General features: G+C 52.5%; 5 protein-coding genes across 5 annotated transcripts; 2 read left to right on the forward strand and 3 right to left on the reverse strand.

Moving 5' to 3' along the window:
- Nucleotides 1–1,975: 1,975 nt before the first annotated feature.
- On the forward strand, nt 1,976–4,131 carry STEHIDRAFT_62012 (uncharacterized protein; the record flags this gene model as incomplete). The annotated part of the gene is made up of 4 exons (XM_007306705.1): nt 1,976–2,425; nt 2,484–2,833; nt 2,896–3,764; nt 3,821–4,131. 4 exons carry the CDS (start codon nt 1,976–1,978, stop codon nt 4,129–4,131), a joined length of 1,980 nt encoding a protein of 659 aa, XP_007306767.1.
- A 387-nt stretch (nt 4,132–4,518) lies between these two features.
- STEHIDRAFT_123497 (haloacid dehalogenase) lies at nt 4,519–5,864 on the reverse strand. The gene is made up of 7 exons (XM_007306982.1): nt 5,704–5,864; nt 5,598–5,623; nt 5,403–5,526; nt 5,217–5,290; nt 5,135–5,145; nt 4,894–5,057; nt 4,519–4,822 (listed from the first exon to the last, which is right to left on the reverse strand). Exons 1-7 carry the CDS (start codon nt 5,850–5,852, stop codon nt 4,654–4,656), a joined length of 717 nt encoding a protein of 238 aa, XP_007307044.1. The 5' UTR covers nt 5,853–5,864; the 3' UTR covers nt 4,519–4,653.
- A 32-nt stretch (nt 5,865–5,896) lies between these two features.
- STEHIDRAFT_170371 (D-lactate dehydrogenase cytochrome oxidoreductase) lies at nt 5,897–9,154 on the reverse strand (the record flags this gene model as incomplete). The annotated part of the gene is made up of 15 exons (XM_007306983.1): nt 5,897–6,308; nt 6,372–6,502; nt 6,590–6,694; nt 6,775–6,872; nt 6,950–7,214; nt 7,294–7,320; nt 7,390–7,509; nt 7,598–7,721; nt 7,805–7,854; nt 7,914–7,950; nt 8,170–8,190; nt 8,249–8,340; nt 8,396–8,456; nt 8,548–8,822; nt 8,886–9,154. Coding segments are annotated over 15 exons (1,708 nt in total), but the record flags the coding sequence as incomplete, so codon positions are not given.
- Nucleotides 9,155–9,773: 619 nt separating this feature from the next.
- STEHIDRAFT_133023 (endoplasmic reticulum Ca-transporting P-type ATPase) lies at nt 9,774–15,297 on the reverse strand (the record flags this gene model as incomplete). Its single annotated transcript, XM_007306984.1, has 13 exons — nt 9,774–9,989; nt 10,068–10,320; nt 10,454–10,590; nt 10,680–10,876; nt 10,948–11,074; nt 11,139–11,783; nt 11,895–12,020; nt 12,124–12,269; nt 12,312–12,706; nt 13,361–13,481; nt 13,645–14,262; nt 14,363–14,957; nt 15,034–15,297. The coding sequence occupies 13 exons, from the start codon at nt 15,295–15,297 to the stop codon at nt 9,774–9,776; spliced, it is 3,840 nt and encodes a 1,279-aa protein (XP_007307046.1).
- Nucleotides 15,298–15,592: 295 nt separating this feature from the next.
- On the forward strand, nt 15,593–17,339 carry STEHIDRAFT_170373 (uncharacterized protein; the record flags this gene model as incomplete). The annotated part of the gene is made up of 4 exons (XM_007306985.1): nt 15,593–15,604; nt 15,672–15,856; nt 15,917–15,949; nt 16,008–17,339. The coding sequence occupies 4 exons, from the start codon at nt 15,593–15,595 to the stop codon at nt 17,266–17,268; spliced, it is 1,491 nt and encodes a 496-aa protein (XP_007307047.1). The 3' UTR covers nt 17,269–17,339.
- Between the last annotated feature and the right edge of the window lie 796 nt (nt 17,340–18,135).

Consider the following 18,135-nt stretch of genomic DNA (forward strand, 5'->3'; position numbering starts at 1 on the left):
CCACTCCGGACGAAGTGGAGAGCTCGTTTGGCTCATGCTGTGGAAGATTGTTTTCCTGTAAATATAAGGAGAAACACTCTGAAGTATCAGACCAACCAAAAAAGCTAAACAGCTTCAAGAACATGAACTTACTGACCTGTGTTATGGGATATCGCCGATCCATTCTCGCTTTCATTCTACTGTACGGACGATCATCATTGATCGTATGATAGAGTGAGGTGTTCTGGCTGCCAATGCTATATTCAAACAAATGACCGTGACGAGGTTGTGGTCGGAAGAGAAAATGGTTTGCCGTTCCGGAGAGCACCGAAGGCTGCTGAGTCAGCTCTCATGTTCGTTGCAGGTTCTTTTTTTTTTTTTTTTAAATTCAATTGTATTTGTATAGCGCCAGCGAGAGCCAGGGGCGCTGCGTGTGTAAATACATACAACCAAACCACAAAAGTAACCGCATGAGGCGCCCGAAACCGAACCCTACATAAGCGAGACCACTGTATGCGTATTGCGGAGCCTTCGGGGAAAAAACCGTCCGATCCTCAAGAAGTGGTCTGACCATGGCCAGACAGAAAGTGGCGAAATAAAGAGAATACCGGAAACACGTTATGTAGGAGCCGGGCACAAATGAGCAAGAAAATCAATCCACCGCCATACTCGCCGCTCCCTTCCCCTTCCCCTTCCCCTTCCCCTTCCCCCGCGGCCTTCAAGCTTTCTTGCGTAGTAGTCCTTCTTCCATGCGGATGTGCCCCATTGCTCTTCGTCCCATCTCGCTCGATATGTACTACTGCCATCTTCTCAAAAGAATGGAACAGCTAAGACTGGTCGATTCCAAAAGGACCAAATGGAGCACGTTCAATGTGCGTCTAAGTACAGGGCATGAAGGTAGCCGATCGAGCACTCAGCGGTCGCTGGCAGGGGCCCCAACGTGACAGTTGTTTCATCTCTCAGTTCATGTGTTTATGGTCTGGAGTGTGTATCGGATGATCAGGATCCACCTATATCACAGCCTCTATCCGTATTCACATCTGATAGTGAAGCTCTACGGTCGTGGGCGTTCATCGACATCGAGTTGATGCCCAAGCGTATCATTCGTCTCTTGCGTCATATTTGGTGACACCAATGATAGCAGACACGGTGGTTTGAGGTGTCGGACTTGCTAAGTCTTCTTCACATAGGGTTGCGGGGAGATCGGTTCTCTAACCCCCTCCACATAAGCACCCGTCTCTCACTGTCGCCCTATCTGTTTTCTACCGTTCGCACTCGCAGAAATAACATACACGTCTGCTTCAAATATGTTTCTTCCGTGGATCAGTGTAACTGTTCATACGGTCAAGGAAATTTTGTGGCATCTGCATATGTGAGTTGCTTCTCTTCGCTCACGGCTCGATCTGGTGCATCTAATGCCAACACGCTCTTAGTTACCCACATCCTGAGATAAAGTCTGTCAAGAACTCAACTTCTTCCATATACGTTTGAGCCTCTCCCCACAACTTATTCAACTTCGTTGCCAGGCCCGATATTCCTCCCAAGCCTTCTGAGCACGATCACGTCGAAGAAGAACCCAATGTCGAAGAGCAAAAGCCAGACTCAGCGTAAGGACCTCAACGTTGCCAGTCTTTTTTGTTGTGTGACATCTTTCCTCTAGTGCTCCAACGCCATCCCAACCACCGGAGGCCACTCAAGACGAAAAACCCGACAGGGACGAACAGCAGCCACAGTGCGAAATTTTCTCCGATTGGACGCCTTGCTTGAGAATGACACATTTTCGTTCCAGTGCGCCGCCGTTCACGAAGCCTTCTGAAACCAGTGAAGATCAAGGGACGTCTGAAACTGATGTGCAACAACCACAGTGAGTGCACTATAATATTATCAGCCCTCGTCCGTATTGTGACATATTCGTTGCAGAGTTCCATCGCCTCCGCAGCCTATCCTCGTCCAACCGTGAGTTTATCTCCTTCTGTCCACTCAAAATCATTGTTTTATGCAGTTCTTCAGTCCATCGTCCCGTCTCTACGCGCTTGTCATCGGAATCAACGACTATGAGCACACCAGAAAACTCAGCGGAGCCGTCGCCGACGCGGACGCGATGGTACAGTTCTTAAAGACCTCCGCAGGCGCCGTGGACAGCAGGATCAAGAATCTACGTGATCGGCAGGCGACTCGAAACAATATCCGCGAAAGCATACGTCTCCTAGCTTGCTGTGACGATATCAGAAAGGACGATCCGATCCTCATCTTTTACGCCGGACACGGAGGCGAAGCAAACCCTCCCACGGACTGGCCTTCTGGAGGCGCGGGAAAGAAGATCCAAATGCTTTTACCATGCGACTTCGTGCCTCATACCTCCAAATCGGAGACCGGACAAGGCATCCCCGATATCACCCTATCCATTCTTTTGACCCAGCTCGCGAAAGCCAAGGGTAACAACATCGTGAGCAGAATCGCAAAGCTTCTGCTCCGACGACGTGATACTGACTGTACTTACGCAGACCATAATCTTGGATTCGTGCAACTCCGGTTCGGGTACTCGGAAGGACTTTGAGGATCAGTTGGTCGTCTCGCGCGGTATTGATATTCCCGACAACTACGCTATATTGCCTACGCTGGACGAAGATCTGTTTCCCAAAGATATCCCCCGCGCTACTGCTATTGCGGCTGGATATGAGAACTCGGGTTTGGCGTCACATGTCCTACTTGCTGGATGCAGGGCCACACAAACTAGCAAGGAGGATAACGGTCGTGGTCGGTTCACTAAGGCGCTGCTGGAAGTTCTAAACTCGGACGGAACGGACAAGATGACATACGAGAAACTCATCGAGCGTCTACCTCTCCTTCCCGAGTTCGCTATCCCTCCTTCCATGACATCGCGATATCGTCTGACCTTTGTGGCTGTTTCTGTAGGCAAGATCCGCAATGCGAAGGCATACATAAGTCGAGAATCCTCTTTGACTCCATGGTCCCTATCATGGGACGTGTTCTCCACCGTGTCACGGAGAAGAAGGCTGGACTGTTCGAACTAGAGGCTGGAGAGGCGTACGGAATCACGGTCGGAGCCAAGTTCAACGTCTATGCAATCAAGGATCCGAACTCTCGATGCCTCGGTGTCCTCGCCGCCGAGAAGACTACCGCCTTTACCACCGAGTTACGTTTTATTCCCGACGCCTCTCCCTTCACGCTCCATTCGAAACCTGGATACGCTCTTCAAACATGGGTAGGCGAGAAGCAGGATCTGCGTTTGTCCATCGCGGACGATGATCGTCTCTTAGACGTCTACGAACGCACGAGGATTGAGATGGACAAGAATCGGCTGGTAGGGAAGCGAGGAATTCTGCTGGTGGAGAAGGACCAGTCCCCCGATATTGTTCTGACGATGCAGGGCCACAATGTCGCATTCGAAATCACGGACAAGTTCTGCGTCGACCGGGGGCTGGCGACCATGCCTTTCGCCGTCAGCTGCGACGCCAATGACGTTTTTCCTGTCATTACTAGCGCTGCCGACTTCTATTGGCATCTCCGTCGCACTTCTTCTGACAGGCGCCTTACCAGCAAGAACATGGTCCAGCTCGAGTGTCATGAGCTAGAGGGAACCGACGAATGGACTGATGACCTCGTACCAATTCTGAAATCGAAGGGCGAAAATATTCTCTCACAAGGAGTTATACACGTAGTCGCAGACAACCTCGCAGCCTACGGATTCAAGGTCACAAACAAGACGAACCTACCTCTCTACGCCGCGTTGTTCTACTTTGATATGAGCGATTTGAGCATCAGTATGTTAAACAATTTCCCGTCTGTCTCACCGTCAGACCACTAAAATCTTTAGCAGCCTCGTATTATGAGCCTAACAAAGCTAACGACGGCAACGTTGACCCGTCGATCCCAGCTCGCGGCTCTCTCACCATCGGGTACGGTTCGGGTGGTTTTCCTCCTCGCAACTTTTATCTGCGCGATGATCAAGACTTCGACATCGGATTCTTGAAGCTTTTCGTTTCGACAAAGCCAGCCGACTTCTCGCACATCGCGCAATCCTCGCCGTTTTCGCGTGATCGTGGTAGTGCGCCGCCCTCGACGCCCAACCGTCTCTACCTGTGGGACTCGATTCTCGTTGGCCTCGTCCAGCGCAGACCCACGAAATGAATGCTCTAGATATACATGCGCGGTGTGTTCGACCGTCGAATAACTATTCCGGCCTTTTAAAATTCGACGCTGACCACTGGAATTAGGCGCCCGACTGCTTTTTATCTTTCTGTTGCTCTCTACGTGTACGTGTAACTCCTACTTCATTGCCACTGGCTCATCTGATCACATCTTCTGAACAGCTATATAATCCAAAAGCTCTTGCTATCCTCATTGTTCTTCCACTTCCATCCCAGTCGGTCACCTCTGTTGTGTACGATCACAAATGTAGTCAGAAATTTCACAAGGTTGAATTCACCATTCGCCACAAATACTGAAGATGTCTCTCCATATTATTCCGAACTTATATCGGTCCCACGGTTCATGAACTAGTCGACAGCTTCGACTTCGAACGTTAACTCTCATTTCTATCTTTCAGCAATTACGAGCCTACATCGACTCGAGCGAACTGGTCGCTCCAAACAAAGCACCGTAAGTACAGTCGGCGGAGGCTAAAATTACTCCGGTTACCCTTCGACATTACTAAGCAATCTCATCCACGATGGCCTTCACCTCCCTCAGACTCCTCACAATCTTTGTTGGTCCACCTACATTCGGCTCCAGGAGTCTGTCCGCCCAACCTTTACCTACTCGGTCAACCCAAATGGCACGCATTCCTGATGACCGAGCACCGCAGACGTCAAAGGGATTCCTGTATAAGGTCCGCATTTTCAGGTGAACTATATTATGCAATACGAATTAGCAGGAGTGAGCTAGACGTACCCGCTCACAAGCCACACATTCTGTGGCTCATTCGTTTTCCCCAATGATTGCAGCAAGTCTTGGTATACAGCAGGTGATGGTTTATATCTCTTGACGTTGTCGGTAAGATGTTGGCCTTCCACGAAAGGAGAAACACCAGCGGCGTCGAGAGAATTCGAAACCATCTGTGTTGGTTACAGAATACGTGACTGAGTTTTGGTTCTCTAAATAGGTGAAAGTAGTTGAATGGACCGAAACTTACGTCCTGCGTTCCTATCACGCGTATGAACGGATAATCAGTCCATGGTACAAATCGCGTTTCTTCCCGAGACAAGGGGACGAACCGTTACTGAACACGGTAATCTTTATATTATTTTTCTCTTTCAGCGCCTGCAGTGCATCGAAGGCGTCTTTGAATCTGGCACCCCCAAGCACACGTACACTCACTGTAAGTCAACTTGTCCCGTATTCACAAACCGTCCATGGAGGGGGTATCTTTCATGGGACCAAAACAAAAAAGAAAGACGTACGCGCCGAGCGTCTGATATGCGCCACATATATCTTCGGCATCGCTATTCGAAATATCGAATCCATGTTCAATGGTGGCGTTGATGAGGCTTCGACGAGTTACTTCGTCAAAAGGCTCGTAGAGCTCTATTAGTTATCAACGTCTCCGGGTATTAAGATCCTGTGTGAATTGACTAGTAGATGGCGAGCAGACAAACCCATCGAGTTCAATCGCCATGTATACCTATAACGTTAAAGACCAAACAATGTGAATGCTGAAGTCCTGAAACAATCAGGAAGGAACTAAGAAAAGGGGAAGCGTACTCGAGCTGATGCTTTCTCCAAGTTATTGCCACCTCCGCCGCCTTCTCGCGTGAAACCTGAAGCTTCTCCTCTAACACCTTACTGATGCTGCTTGTGTCGAGAAGGGTGCCGTAGACATCGAAGGCGAGGACTTGATGTACAGACGTCATCGTGAACTAACAATATCCGTTCGTCACTGGTAGAGCTGGAGTCAATCTTTCTATTAGGAGAGCGGAGTGAGGTATTTATAAGAATGTCTGCACGGAGGCCCGCATCGGCGATGGTGGTCTCCCACGGAACCCTCACCGAGGTTGATGACAAAGTCCGTGTGCCCACTTGGTAAACTTACAAGTTACAATGGCAGACAAACAAGACATTACTTGACAATACCAAAAGCAAGAAGTACACAGAACATGCCGAAATTTCCATCACAGCCAATGTCGAGCCAGTGTCTCCAGACCATCCCTGTAACAGAGCGACGATTACGAGTCCATGACCCCTCCGTGACTGCGGCGGAAAGAAAGTAAAAGAGGACACCCATCCACAAAATATATGCAGGACGACCAACAAAGAAATCACCAACATGCTGGCTCTTAGTGTTTCTTCGCCTCCACATCTGGGTACAACTACAAAAACGCAATCCTCAGCATGAGAACGACCAAAGGCAGAATACAAGGAATAAGCGTTACCTTTCCCGGGTTCATAATCCCCAATGGATCAATAGCCGCTTTCACCGTCCTCATCAGCTCCACCGTATTCTCACCCAACTCCTCGGTGAGGTACTCTTTCTTGCCTACGCCAACGCCGTGTTCGCCCGTACCTATATACAATTAAATCGTAGGCAAGTTTATATTCATTGTTAGTGAGACTATCGAGGAGTGGTAGTGATAGGGAGACGACGACTTACACGTCCCGTCCAACGCAATAGCCCGATGTGCGAGTCTGTGAACGGCCGCGCTGACCTTCTCAAGCTCTTTATCGTCTTTGAACAGCATTAGTGCGTGGAAGTTGCCTGGACACAAGAACGGCAGAACGACGGTGAGGATGACGATCCGGTGCATAACATGTGGAAAAATAGGATGATAAACGAACCATCTCCGACATGCCCTACAATCGTCGACTTGATCCCCTCCTGCGCCATGTCCTTCTTTGTCTCATATACCAACTCCGGAAGTCTCGAAACCGGTACACTATCCAGTCACTCCCATCAGCCTCCCTTCCCTTTCCACGCATTCATTCCAACGACCATAAAGAGAAACCAACTTACCAAACATCCGTAGTCCAACACTTACTCCCCGGCGCGCTCGCCAACGTCGACATTAGCGCATACTTCCTATTCTGCCAAAGCTCCGCCGCCTCCTCGTCGCTCTTCGCAAACTCGAAATGTTTGCTCCCGTGTTTAGAAGAGATGGAACGGACTTCGTCCGCGGCATGCGATATGGATTTCGGGTTGCCTTGGATTTTGAAGAAGAGGGTGTCGTTTACGCCGAGGGGACGGGAAATTAGACCGCCAGAGTTTAGCGTGCGCATCACTGTCAGGACAAGGTATGACACGTAAGTCCGAGTGGCGTCGAGGATGATGGAGGGAGGTGTGGAGAGGTATGAACGTACTGTTATCGTCTAAAAGCTCGACACATTCTGTGAAGCAAGCAAACCGGCAGCCTCTTAGAGATAACGTATGGCCGTACAAATGACCATAAAACTCACGTATAGAACTCCCGTACGAACTTCCCAATATCTCTTGAACCGCACTCACAGCATGCTGCACGTCAGGAAACTGCGCCATCGCGACCTGATATGGGACCAATGGTGCAAGTCGAAGCGTGGCTATATAGCACAATCAATCATGCACGTCAATAAATTCCCTTTCGGGCGGAGCGGTTTTGAGGATCGTAAACGGAGAAAGGAAACGTACCTTCGGTGACGATACCCAGCGTCCCTTCCGCACCGATGAAGAGTTTCGTGGTATCAAAGCCAGTAGCCGATTTTCGCGCACGTCGTTTTGTCTTGATCACCTTTCCGTTCGGGAGGACCACGGTCTACACGTAGCAGGACCACACCAAAAGATCGATTCAGACCCATCAGTCTGCAGGGACTCAATGAAGAAACCGAGGATACTGACTAAGTTCAAGAACCATTCGCTGCGAGCAGTGCCGTACCGCACGGCGTTCGCTGAATGGAGGGCCATTGCTCAATATGCGGGAGATAGAGGGGAGAGAAGATGTGCTTACTTCCTGAGCAGCCTGTACCGACCATACCGCCGATTGTCTAAGAGCCACATTACAGAGTCAGAACTATTTCAACATACGGGGTTGCAGGTCTTGAGTTCCATTAATATGGGTCTCATGCCAGACAACGGAAATCCATTTGGGCAGGAATAGGGGCTGCGCCACACAGTGTGGCGCCACAGCCAATGGCCACGGGCCACCACGATTTACAGGCCACACTTTGCTGACATAGAATCTGGCGTGGAGACAAGACACTCACAGCTCCTGGACCTGGGTCAAGCTACGATATTTTCCTCGTTAGAACGAACCAAGTCAAAGCCGGAGTTCGTGACACATACCGGAAAGAAAAGGGGGATACCCTTGTCCTTCAACGTCTGGTTGATATCTTCCCACCGTGCTCCAGACTGACAAACAAGGTCCCCATCGCCCTCTATACAATACTATGAGTACTCGAGCAACGTTTCGAGAATATGAGCGTGGCCCACCATTGATCTTCAATAATTTGTCCATCCCTGACAAATCTATACATATACTCCTGCTCTCATACTACCCACACCGGCGTCACACTTGCGTCAGCATACCTTCTCCCGCCCCACATTCTCCCAAAACCAGATGAAGGCCGCGAAAAGGCACTCACCCCTGCAAAATGACCTTCCAAACTCGTCGCCCCACTATACGCCGTGATCGGTACCCTGTACTCCCTGGCCACGTTCACAATCTTGACCACGTCCTCCGTACTCTTCGGTCTCACAACGACCGCATGCGGTGATGTAGGATGATACGAGTTCTCCGACGAGCCATAACTTTGAAGTTCGTCGGGATCGGTCGCCACAGCGTCTTCGCCAGGTAAGAGGGTGCGTAGTTTTGCAATGGCCTGTTGGACTTCGGACGGGGAGGCGTAGCGATCGTGGTCTATGCTCGTGTACAATAATGTCAATGAAGAAGAAGAAGAATTGGAAGAGGGTTGGCGTGTACTTGAACTATTCGTCCATCCCGATGTCAAGGATGACTTGAACCCATTTTGAGACCATATATAGCCATCTGCTATGAGGACGACGGTAGCGGCTGCAAGAACCCAGAGTGATGCTCGTGAAGGAGGACCAGAGGTGGGTTTCGGAGGTTCCGACTCTGAACTAGCATGACGCGTGAACGAGTGAGGGATACGGCTGGCTTTGGCTACTGTCAGCCTTGTGGAAAGCCCTGTACTCCGTTTTGTGCCCTTGAAAGTCAGGTTCCTAAGCATTTCTACGAGCCCACTACGTGCGAAATAGAAGGAGAGAGGGAGGAAGGCCGAAGAACGAGAAGAAAACGAGGATAAGAGCGAAGGTCATTATATACCGGAACTCCGAGTACTGGCAGTAACATGACGGTTGAAATAAAGAGTGGCACGTCAGACCGGGTCAGCAGCTCGCAATACGGCATTTCTATTTTGCAACCATCTCGAGGCCGATATGCTCGAACACGCGAGTAGGCTATTGGACAAAATCTGGACACAGACCGCATCGCATTGAAAACCAACAGAAAATGGACAAAACGCGAGCAATATCTGGTTGACCCTGGGAGATCATTGTGGCACACCATCATCACGCGAAAGGACTCGGACCAAAAAGAGATGAGATGAGAGGGATGAGATGAGATAGATAGAATAGAATACGGAAAACGACACGTCTGGAGAGTGCAATGTGAGTAATGCCACGGGTCATCATATGCGTGCATGATAAAATTCTACGGTATGTGCCAACACCATCTAATCTGTCGCTGTCGCCAACTTGACCCAAAAAGTTCGCACCGCGACCGCAAGCAGCAAATTATAAGGGCCTATTTATCCACCACCAATCCGTCCATTTTTTCCTCTCAAACGAATCACTGCGCCTTCTTCTCCACCTCCGCCTCCGCCTTCTTCGCATCCTCGATCTTCTTCTGCTCCTCCTGCAGCGCCCTCCTTTTCTCCCTCCTCTCCCGTCCCCTCGTGACGAGCTCCCTCGGCTCCAGATCCGCGAACAAATACTTGCATACCCATTCGATCGCCCAGCAGCCGATGAAATCGAGGATCATGCTCGCCGTCAACTTGAACTTAAACTAATAACCACACACTACACGTCAGCCCTGTTCTGTTCTTCCGGGAGACAGCAGAAAAAGTCAGAATTCAGTACGCACCGAACCCTCCATAGCAACCACCTGCAACCACCTATTCATCTCCGGCATGAAATCCGTCGACCCAGAAAACGCAACACAGCTCGCCCCAACGAGTCCCCAATACAACGCCGGGTTCTCTCTGATGCCCTCCCGGAAGGGCCGGCCTTGGTAGTTGATCGCGAACGTCGAGACTTGTTGCGAGAGGCCGAGGAGGAAGACGGCGGTGTTGAGTAGGTTTGGCTCGAATTTCGCTTCGAGGTCGATGGGGCCGCGTCTGTGGGGGTGGGTGGGGGGATGGATGGAAAGGACAGGGCGGGGCGGGGAAGGGTGCGGCAGGGCAGGGTGAAGTGTGGGTTAGTTGTGAGGAGATGAAGGAGGGAAGAGGGGAGAGAGGAAAAAGAACGTACTCTTCAAGAACGTGCGCAAGCTCGGTGATATAGACCATCGTCCCGATATGCAGCGCGAACTGCATCAAAACGGAGAGCAACACGTAAAAGTTGAAGATATTGCTCAACGGCCGTTCCCTCGACAGTTTCTCCACAGGCTAAAAACCCACAGAAGCATAGTCAATCTCGAGTTACGACTCAGAAGTAATACTCGCAGGGGAAAGGAAAAAAGGCAGCAGGAACGCACCTTCGCCCGCGAGATACACAAGAAGCAAACGCTCATGAGCATGCCCGTGATCGTGACCTGATAATCCCCATACTTGATCCCGTCGAGATACTGCACGCTGAGCGAGTAAGCGGTGATGAGACAGTTCAGCGCCAGGATCTTGTACATCTGGATCGTCGCCACGAGCGTGCAGCGGCCCTGGCGGATGATGTGCGTGACTGTCCCACACCACGCGTTCAGTGACCGTAGATTAGGGTATAGGGAGGGGGGAGAGCAGTGAAGAACGCACTAGCAGAGACGTTGGACAGCTTGGACGTGAACGGCGCGGCGCAGGACGCATCGCCCAGTTTAATCTTCGGAACGTCGTCCTCTCCCTCCATCTCCGCCATCTTATCCGTAATCGCCGCCAAATTGAACTAAACAACCGTCAGCCCCCCATCCTACTCAAACCATCACACTCAACAATGCTGAGAAACACACCTTCTCCATCGGATTCGCCTTCCTCCCCTCCTTCTGTTCCTCCGCCGCCTTCCTCTGCGCCTCAACCGCATCCGGGAAAAAATGCGCAATAGCCGGCGGAACAGGCGGCGGCGGCTGCCCAAACCTCGCACTAATATTCAACTGTGACACATAAACCTTCTTCAACCTCTCCAGCCTCTCCCTCTCCGCGATCTTCTTCAGGTCTTCAACCGTCCCATCCAACAACGCCACACCAATATGAGCCTGCTTCAGCGCGCCGACGTCGTTCGTCCCGTCGCCCGCCATGAGCGTCGTATATCCCAGTGCTTTCAGGGACGTGAGGATGAACTCCTTCTGCGCGGGCGAGACGCGCGCGTAGACCCATGTGTGTTGCACGAGGACGTTCCATGCGTCCGGGCGGGACTCGAACTGCTTAAGCGCGGGACCGGTGACGCAGATGTCGTAGGTGGCGAGGAGGGAGGTGTCGAGCTGTTCGGAAGGGTCGACGGGGATGATTTTGGATTCGTCGACGGTGCGCCAGGTGAGGTCGGAGGGTGATGAGGGGTTCTCGCGGACGTCGAGGATGAGGGCTTCGCGGTCTATGATTTCGACGTCTTTGGCGACGTGGACGGCGGTGAGGGGGTTGTCGCCCGTGATCATGATGCACTGGATGGGTGGGTGGGTACCGGGCGAGGGGGGTAGGCCGAAGGGGGAAGGTTAGCAGGGCTGGGAAGGCAGAGAGCGAAGTGGGACAGAAAAAAAGGGAAAGTCACATACCCTATGCGAAGAATCCGCTAACATCTTCAAGCTCTCCACCGCGTCCGGCTTCAGGGGACAATGGAAAACCAAGAAACCAGCAAACACGAGCCCGCTCTCAACTTCGTCGCGCGTGAGCTTGTTGATCTATCCACGCCACGTTAGCTCCCAAACAACACAATCCTCATCGTCGAAACAGTGGCGTCGAAACAGTAGTAGGAGGGGAAAATGAGCCGGAAAAAGGACGCACCTCCCCCCTCGTCAACCCCTCCACCTCCCTCATCCCCAACGCAAGCACCCGACTCCCCCTCCTCGTATATCCCTTATAAACCTCATCGTACCCCTCCGGTATAACACTTAACATCCCCCTGATCGTCTCCGGCGCGCCTTTTACTGCTATGAGTGTTGAATGACGACCCGAGGTGGCAGCCGAGGAACCAGGAGGGGAGAAAGAGGGAGGGAGAGAGGAAACGGTCGACATGCGTTTAAGCGCGGATGAGAACTGGAAACGGCGTTGAATCGTTAAACCTTGTCCTCCTCCCTGTCCCTGTCCACCACCTCCTCCCTTCCCATGTCCATGCTTCTTACCCTGATGCTCCCTAACCGCCGCCGCCACCGTCCCCCCCATTCCCTGCTCACCCGACTCAAGCGCGGGAAGGACCATATCCCCCATCTCGATCCTCCACCCCAGTGCCTCCAACGTCGTCTTCTCCATCGGGTCTCCGACGATCGTGCCGTCCTCGAGACGGACGAGGGCGTGCGCGGCGGCGAGGGTTAGGGTTGTTAGGCGGGAGGCGGAGGTTACGGGGAGGAGGGTTTGGGGGGAGGAGGGGCTGTGGGGAGGTAAGAAAGGGAGGGGGAGGTGGTTAGTAAGAGGAACGAGGAATGAGAAGTAGAAGGGGGAGCGAGAAGGGAGAAGTAGAAGGGGGAGCAAGGACGAGGGTCAAAACGGTCAGGAGTGACAGGAGCGGCGGGTGAACGGACTGAGCAACTCGCAAGACAGAGGCCATCAGGGACGTGAAATGGCGTTTTCGCGGTTCTCATTGCTCAATGAATAGAGCGCACGCAAAAGTGCACAAGTCAAAAATAATCATGAAGACAGTTCCTATACAAACACAGTTTTCGTTTTCGAAAAAAGTGAAAATTACGAGCGCCATATAACCTTGCAACCCGACGGTCTAAAGGCAATGCATATGGCGCTCTTTTTCTCGGTTCTGCTTGCACGTTATGACGAAGAACGAACGACATTCTCTAGAGAGCCGTCGAGACGCCACTTCACATGCCGTGCCGTTCGTCGTCGGTTCCTGGTGGCCTCTGTCCCAGCCTGTAGCTCGTAGCTCGTAGCTCACACCCCGTAGGCCACAACCCGTAGCCCATAGCTCGCAGCCAGAGATGGAAGTGGAAGTTCGTAGTCGAATGGGGGAGAAGAAAAGGAAAAAGAAAAGAAAATAGCAAAAAAAACAAGGAAAAAGAAGAATAAAACGCACTCAACGCCCGCCACACCCTCCAACACCAAATTCTCCGCCGTGATCGTGCCCGTCTTATCGAAGCAGCAGACGTCGACGCGGCCCGCGAAGGGGATGCGGAAGGGTTCTGTGCAGAATATGGCTGTTTTCATACCATACGTGTCAGATCCTTCCTCCAATGCTCTCGGAAAAGGGGAAAAAAGGGGGGGGGGCAGGGCGAAGGAATAAGGGAGGTGTGAAGGAGTGGAACAAGTGCGAAGGTGATGGGCTCGAGGAAAGGGCATCGAGAAAAACGAAAGACCCACCAAACTTGCTCAACGCCACCAAACTCGCATTAACTGCCAGACTCAACTCCATCGGCAACTCCGGCGGCACCACGCTCGTCACAATCAACACGCAATCCAACAGTAACTTACTCTTCTTCAATCCTCGCTCTACGCCTTTGATCCAGACGTAGGAAGAGGCGGCGATGGCGAAGATGAGGAGGAAGGCGATGAAGAGGATGCTTTCGAGAGAGGAGGCGGAGACGGGGGAGGTGCTGAAGATCATGGTGCGGACGAGTTGGCCTTGGGAGGTTCCGAAGCCTGTTCTTAGTACCAAACCTAAGCAGCCACCATCGGGCGTTGGGCCACCTCCGCCAACACCACTTCCCTTCCCGCCCTTGCCTCCCTTGCCAGTGCTAGGTTTGTCGTCGATGTCATTAGACGAGGAAGAGGTAGCTTGCAAGAGTTTAGTCCCGCTGAAAAGCACCTCGTTTTTGTGTTCGCCGTCGGCGTCGAGTAAGTCGGTAGGAGAGAGGAGTTGAATGGATTCTTTGAGGAGGGGGGTGGATTCGCCGGAGAGCATGGCTTCGTTTACGATGCAGGAACCGTGGAGGAGGAGGATGTCGGCTGGGATGTTGGTTTCGGTTTGATGGGCTCTTACTGTTCGTTCGTCCACACACACACACACACACATCAGCGCTCCTTCTTACTTCTATCACCTCTCAGAAGGCAGGAAAGGGAGGAGAGGAGAAGAACGCACCGACAGAAACCAAATCCCCCGGCAACAACTCGTCCGACTGCACTTGTCCCCACTTCCCATCCCTACACACCATAATCCCATACGGCACCACGCTCATCGTCCTAAACTCCGTCAACGTCCTCAATCTCTGCCATACAACCGTACACTCAAACATGACGAGCATAAAGAGGGTGAAGAGCGAATAATACCAATACTCATCGAGACACCACAGCGCGACGCAAAAGATCTGAAAGACGAAGAATGGCGCGGTCGCGTGTTCCGCGAATAATTTCGTGAACGACGGAATGGGGATGTTGAATTCGTTCTTGCCGTATTTCGCTAACACGCTAGAGAGTGCGGAGGTGTTGAGGCCGCGGGTAAGGGGGGAGGAAGGGGAGAGGAAGGAAGAGAGGGGGGGACGGGAGGAGGTGAGGTAGGGGAGAAGGGAGAAGGTTAGGGGGGAGAGGGAGTGGACTGTGTAGGTGTCTTGTTGGTAGCTGAATTTGTAGGTGGATGGGTCGGTGGGTTGGACTTTTTCGAGGGGGACGATTTCGCCTTCGCCGCGGTGGGCGTGTGGGATGATGCGGATGCAGTCTGCTTCTTCCAGCGAACGGGCCTATGCAATCATGTCTCCCTTCAACAAACTGAACCCTTTACAATCACAAAGAGGAAAGGGAAGGGAAGAAGCGCACGGAAGTAGTCGTAATCCAAGCCTTCGCGCCCGCGTTCCACCTCGTCACCAGAAAACTGAGCGCATGGCCCGCCCCAAGCGTAACACAAGCGAGAAAAGTCCACTCCTCGCTCTTGAGCCAGTCGTCGTATTTGATGTAGTAGGCGTAGGCGAGGAGCGGGTAGAAGCAGAGGAAGGGGAAGGCGTAGATGTGCGTCCAGGTGTTGAGCGAGCAGCGCAGCTCGGCGCGTGCGATCTCGCTCGAGACGACGTTGACGGTGACCATGACCGAGTAGACTGGCGGTCAGGGTGGTCAGTGTTAGTGTTTGGGAGAGAGGAATAGAATGAGAATATACGCACCTTCTGAGAGTCTCGAATACGCACGCTTCAGGCAACAGACGTGGATGACCGCACAATTCTCGAGCGTGCGTGGCGTAAGTCTCCGTCACGCAACGTATCGTCACCGAGTGACAAGTTCTGTAACGGCGACCATAACACGTGTAACGCATCCACCCGTATTGGGCGCTACATTGTTCGCCTGTCCAATCCATCCAACCCTCACCAAAACCATCGCCCCAACCATGGGCTCCCACGTACGCCTCCCCTCTCCATCATTCACCCTCTCGTCCTGTCCTCTCACTAACCTATGTACATGGCCAGATGACCCTCAAACGAATCCTCCGCGAAATCGCAGACCTCAAGAAAGAAGACCTGGGCAACATCACGCTCGGTCCTCGAGACATGGATAATCCCTATCTCTGGAAAGCGCGTCTGCCGGGACCTGAAGGATCGGTGTATGAAGGCGGGATGTTCGAGGTGGATGTGCAGTTGGCTAATGATTATCCGTGCGCTTTCTCTTCCTCTTCTCCCTCTCTCTATGTAGTAGCTGATGCGAGACGCTGCAGATTCACGGCACCGAAGGTCTCGTTCCTCACCCGGTGCGTACGCCTTACCTAACATAATCGACTGCAATGCTCACGTATGGAATGAAAACAGGATCTATCACATGAACATCTCCGAGCGCGGAAGCGTCTGCATCGATATATTGAAGCATAACTGGTCGCCCGCGCTCTCCGTATTCAAAGTCATCCTCTCCCTCTCGTCCCTCCTCACCGATCCGAACCCTCGTGCGTCCTTCCTTCCTTTGCTCCTCTCTCCTTCCTTCCCTTCTTTCTGTCTTCCTTCCTTCCCCTCCTCCCCTCCTCCCGTCACTCCGCTCTCGCCACTCTCCCGGTCCTCCCCTGACCTGCCCTCTTACCTACATACAGAAGATCCCCTCGTACCAACCATAGCCCGCGAATACCTCTCCCAACGCCCCAAACACGACGCTACCGCCCGCCGATGGACATCCCTCTACGCCTCCTCCACTCCTGCCCCTCCTCCTCCTCCTGTCCCTGCCTCTACCCCCGCTACCCCTCCCACTACCTCCGCTGCACCTGCACCTGCACCTCCTACCCCTATCACCGTCCCTTCTGCCTCTGCATCTGCGTCCGGACATGCCCCAGTCCCAGTCCCAAGCCGTACATATTCCCATTTCAATCGACCTTTCATACCCATGTCCGCATATGATCGGGTCGTCGCAGCCTTCGTGGCAGGGCATGGCCATAATCTCAGACAGACAGGGAACGGGAATGGGAATGCATCAGCTTCGGTTTCGGGGGGGTCGACACCTACGCCTACACATCAACCTTCAGACGCATATACTCCCAATGCGGGCTCGTCGTCTTCGGGTGGTCCTATCCCTATCCCCACGACTGGCTCCACGAACGGGCGCGCAAAAGGCAAAGAACGCGCGACGGGCAATGTGAGTGCGGGTGTTGCAGGTTCTATAATCGAGATCGACGACTCAGACTCCGGCTCGGCTGAGGACGGGGATGAGGACGGGGATGGGGACGACGATGTACAGGATGTGACGGATGTGACGGAGATTAGGGGGATGGAGAAGGGTAAGGGGAGGGGAGGGGGTGGGGGGAGGAAGAGGAAGCGGGATGGGAAGGGTACGAGTGGGGGACATGGAGAGGGAAAGAGTGAGGGAGAGATGAAGCGTAATCGGAGTATCGTTGATCTTTCGGTGGATTCGGATGATGATGGGGAGGTCGAAGTCGAGGGAGGTGTGGAGGCTGATGTCGGAGCGGAGAGAAAGGGTAAGACGAGGGAGGGAGGCAAACGGCGCAAGATCGGGGAAGGGGGCGGTGGGAGTGGGTCGTCAGCAGCGGGGGCGGGGGCGGGGAATGATGTTATTATCATCGAGGATTAAAGATGTCGATGAGCCGTCGGTCGTTCTCATTCTCTCGTTCCCTCGTGTCAGCAATACGTTCACGGTTCATCCACCTAACTTAAATTAACTAGTACGCATGTTTTTCGTTGTAACTTAGAACTCTCAGATTCTGTGCATTGCATTGTATCTCTCTACTTCGCCCCTGTGCTGCCAGCCTTATTTGCATCATCCACCTCCGCTCATTCATCCATCTCCATCTCCATCTGCATATCACATTCTCATTGACAGTTCGAATACATCGCGGTCTCCATCGTATGAGCATGAGCATATAATTTATGCAATGTATTCAGTCTGAGTCGGACTCTTTCCCTTTGTATCTCGTGTGTGTATGCGTATGCGTTGGGTCGAGGTCGGTAAGGTGTCGGTGTCGGTGTCAGTGAGTATCCTGACCATATAAGGCTTATGACCATCCAGGCTGCTCACAATGATCCGGGCCACTCGTGAGTCCTCCTCGCTCTTCGTTTCGTTCGTTGATCATCACGTGCTTATCACCCGTGACTTAGACTAGTATATATTATTTTTCGGGCGTCTGACACTGTTACAGTCTCCCCTTTTCCTCAGAGGTATGACTGATTGGCCCGGGTTGCGCTGCTGGTGGGTCAGTGCTCAGTGCTCACTCTCTAAAGGCTCATTCGCATACAGGACCGTGATAGTATCGACGGAGGGTAGGACAGGAGACCGAAGTGAACTTGGAGGCAGGAGTGAAAAGATATTGTGGAGTTATGTAAGTGCTACACCCCTTTTTCACGACAAAGGACAAAGGACTTACCACTTGGCTCCTTGACATAACTCCCTAGGGTCTCAACCCTCTCCCTCTCCCTCAGCCCCCTCCCTCACCCGGCCCAG

Source organism: Stereum hirsutum, assembly GCF_000264905.1.
Source record: "Stereum hirsutum FP-91666 SS1 unplaced genomic scaffold STEHIscaffold_12, whole genome shotgun sequence".
Lineage (NCBI taxonomy): Eukaryota > Fungi > Basidiomycota > Agaricomycetes > Russulales > Stereaceae > Stereum > Stereum hirsutum.

What these genes read in the sequence shown, in the direction of transcription:
- STEHIDRAFT_123497 (XM_007306982.1), bottom strand. Translation starts at nt 5,852, where the DNA reads ATGACGTCTGTACATCAAGTCCTCGCCTTCGATGTCTACGGCACCCTT. An exon ending in TGGAGAAAGCATCAGCTCGA is followed by an intron (nt 5,624 to 5,703) that starts GTACGCTTCCCC and finishes TTAACGTTATAG; the next exon opens with GTATACATGGCGATTGAACT. An exon ending in ATGGCGATTGAACTCGATGG is followed by an intron (nt 5,527 to 5,597) that starts GTTTGTCTGCTC and finishes GATAACTAATAG; the next exon opens with AGCTCTACGAGCCTTTTGAC.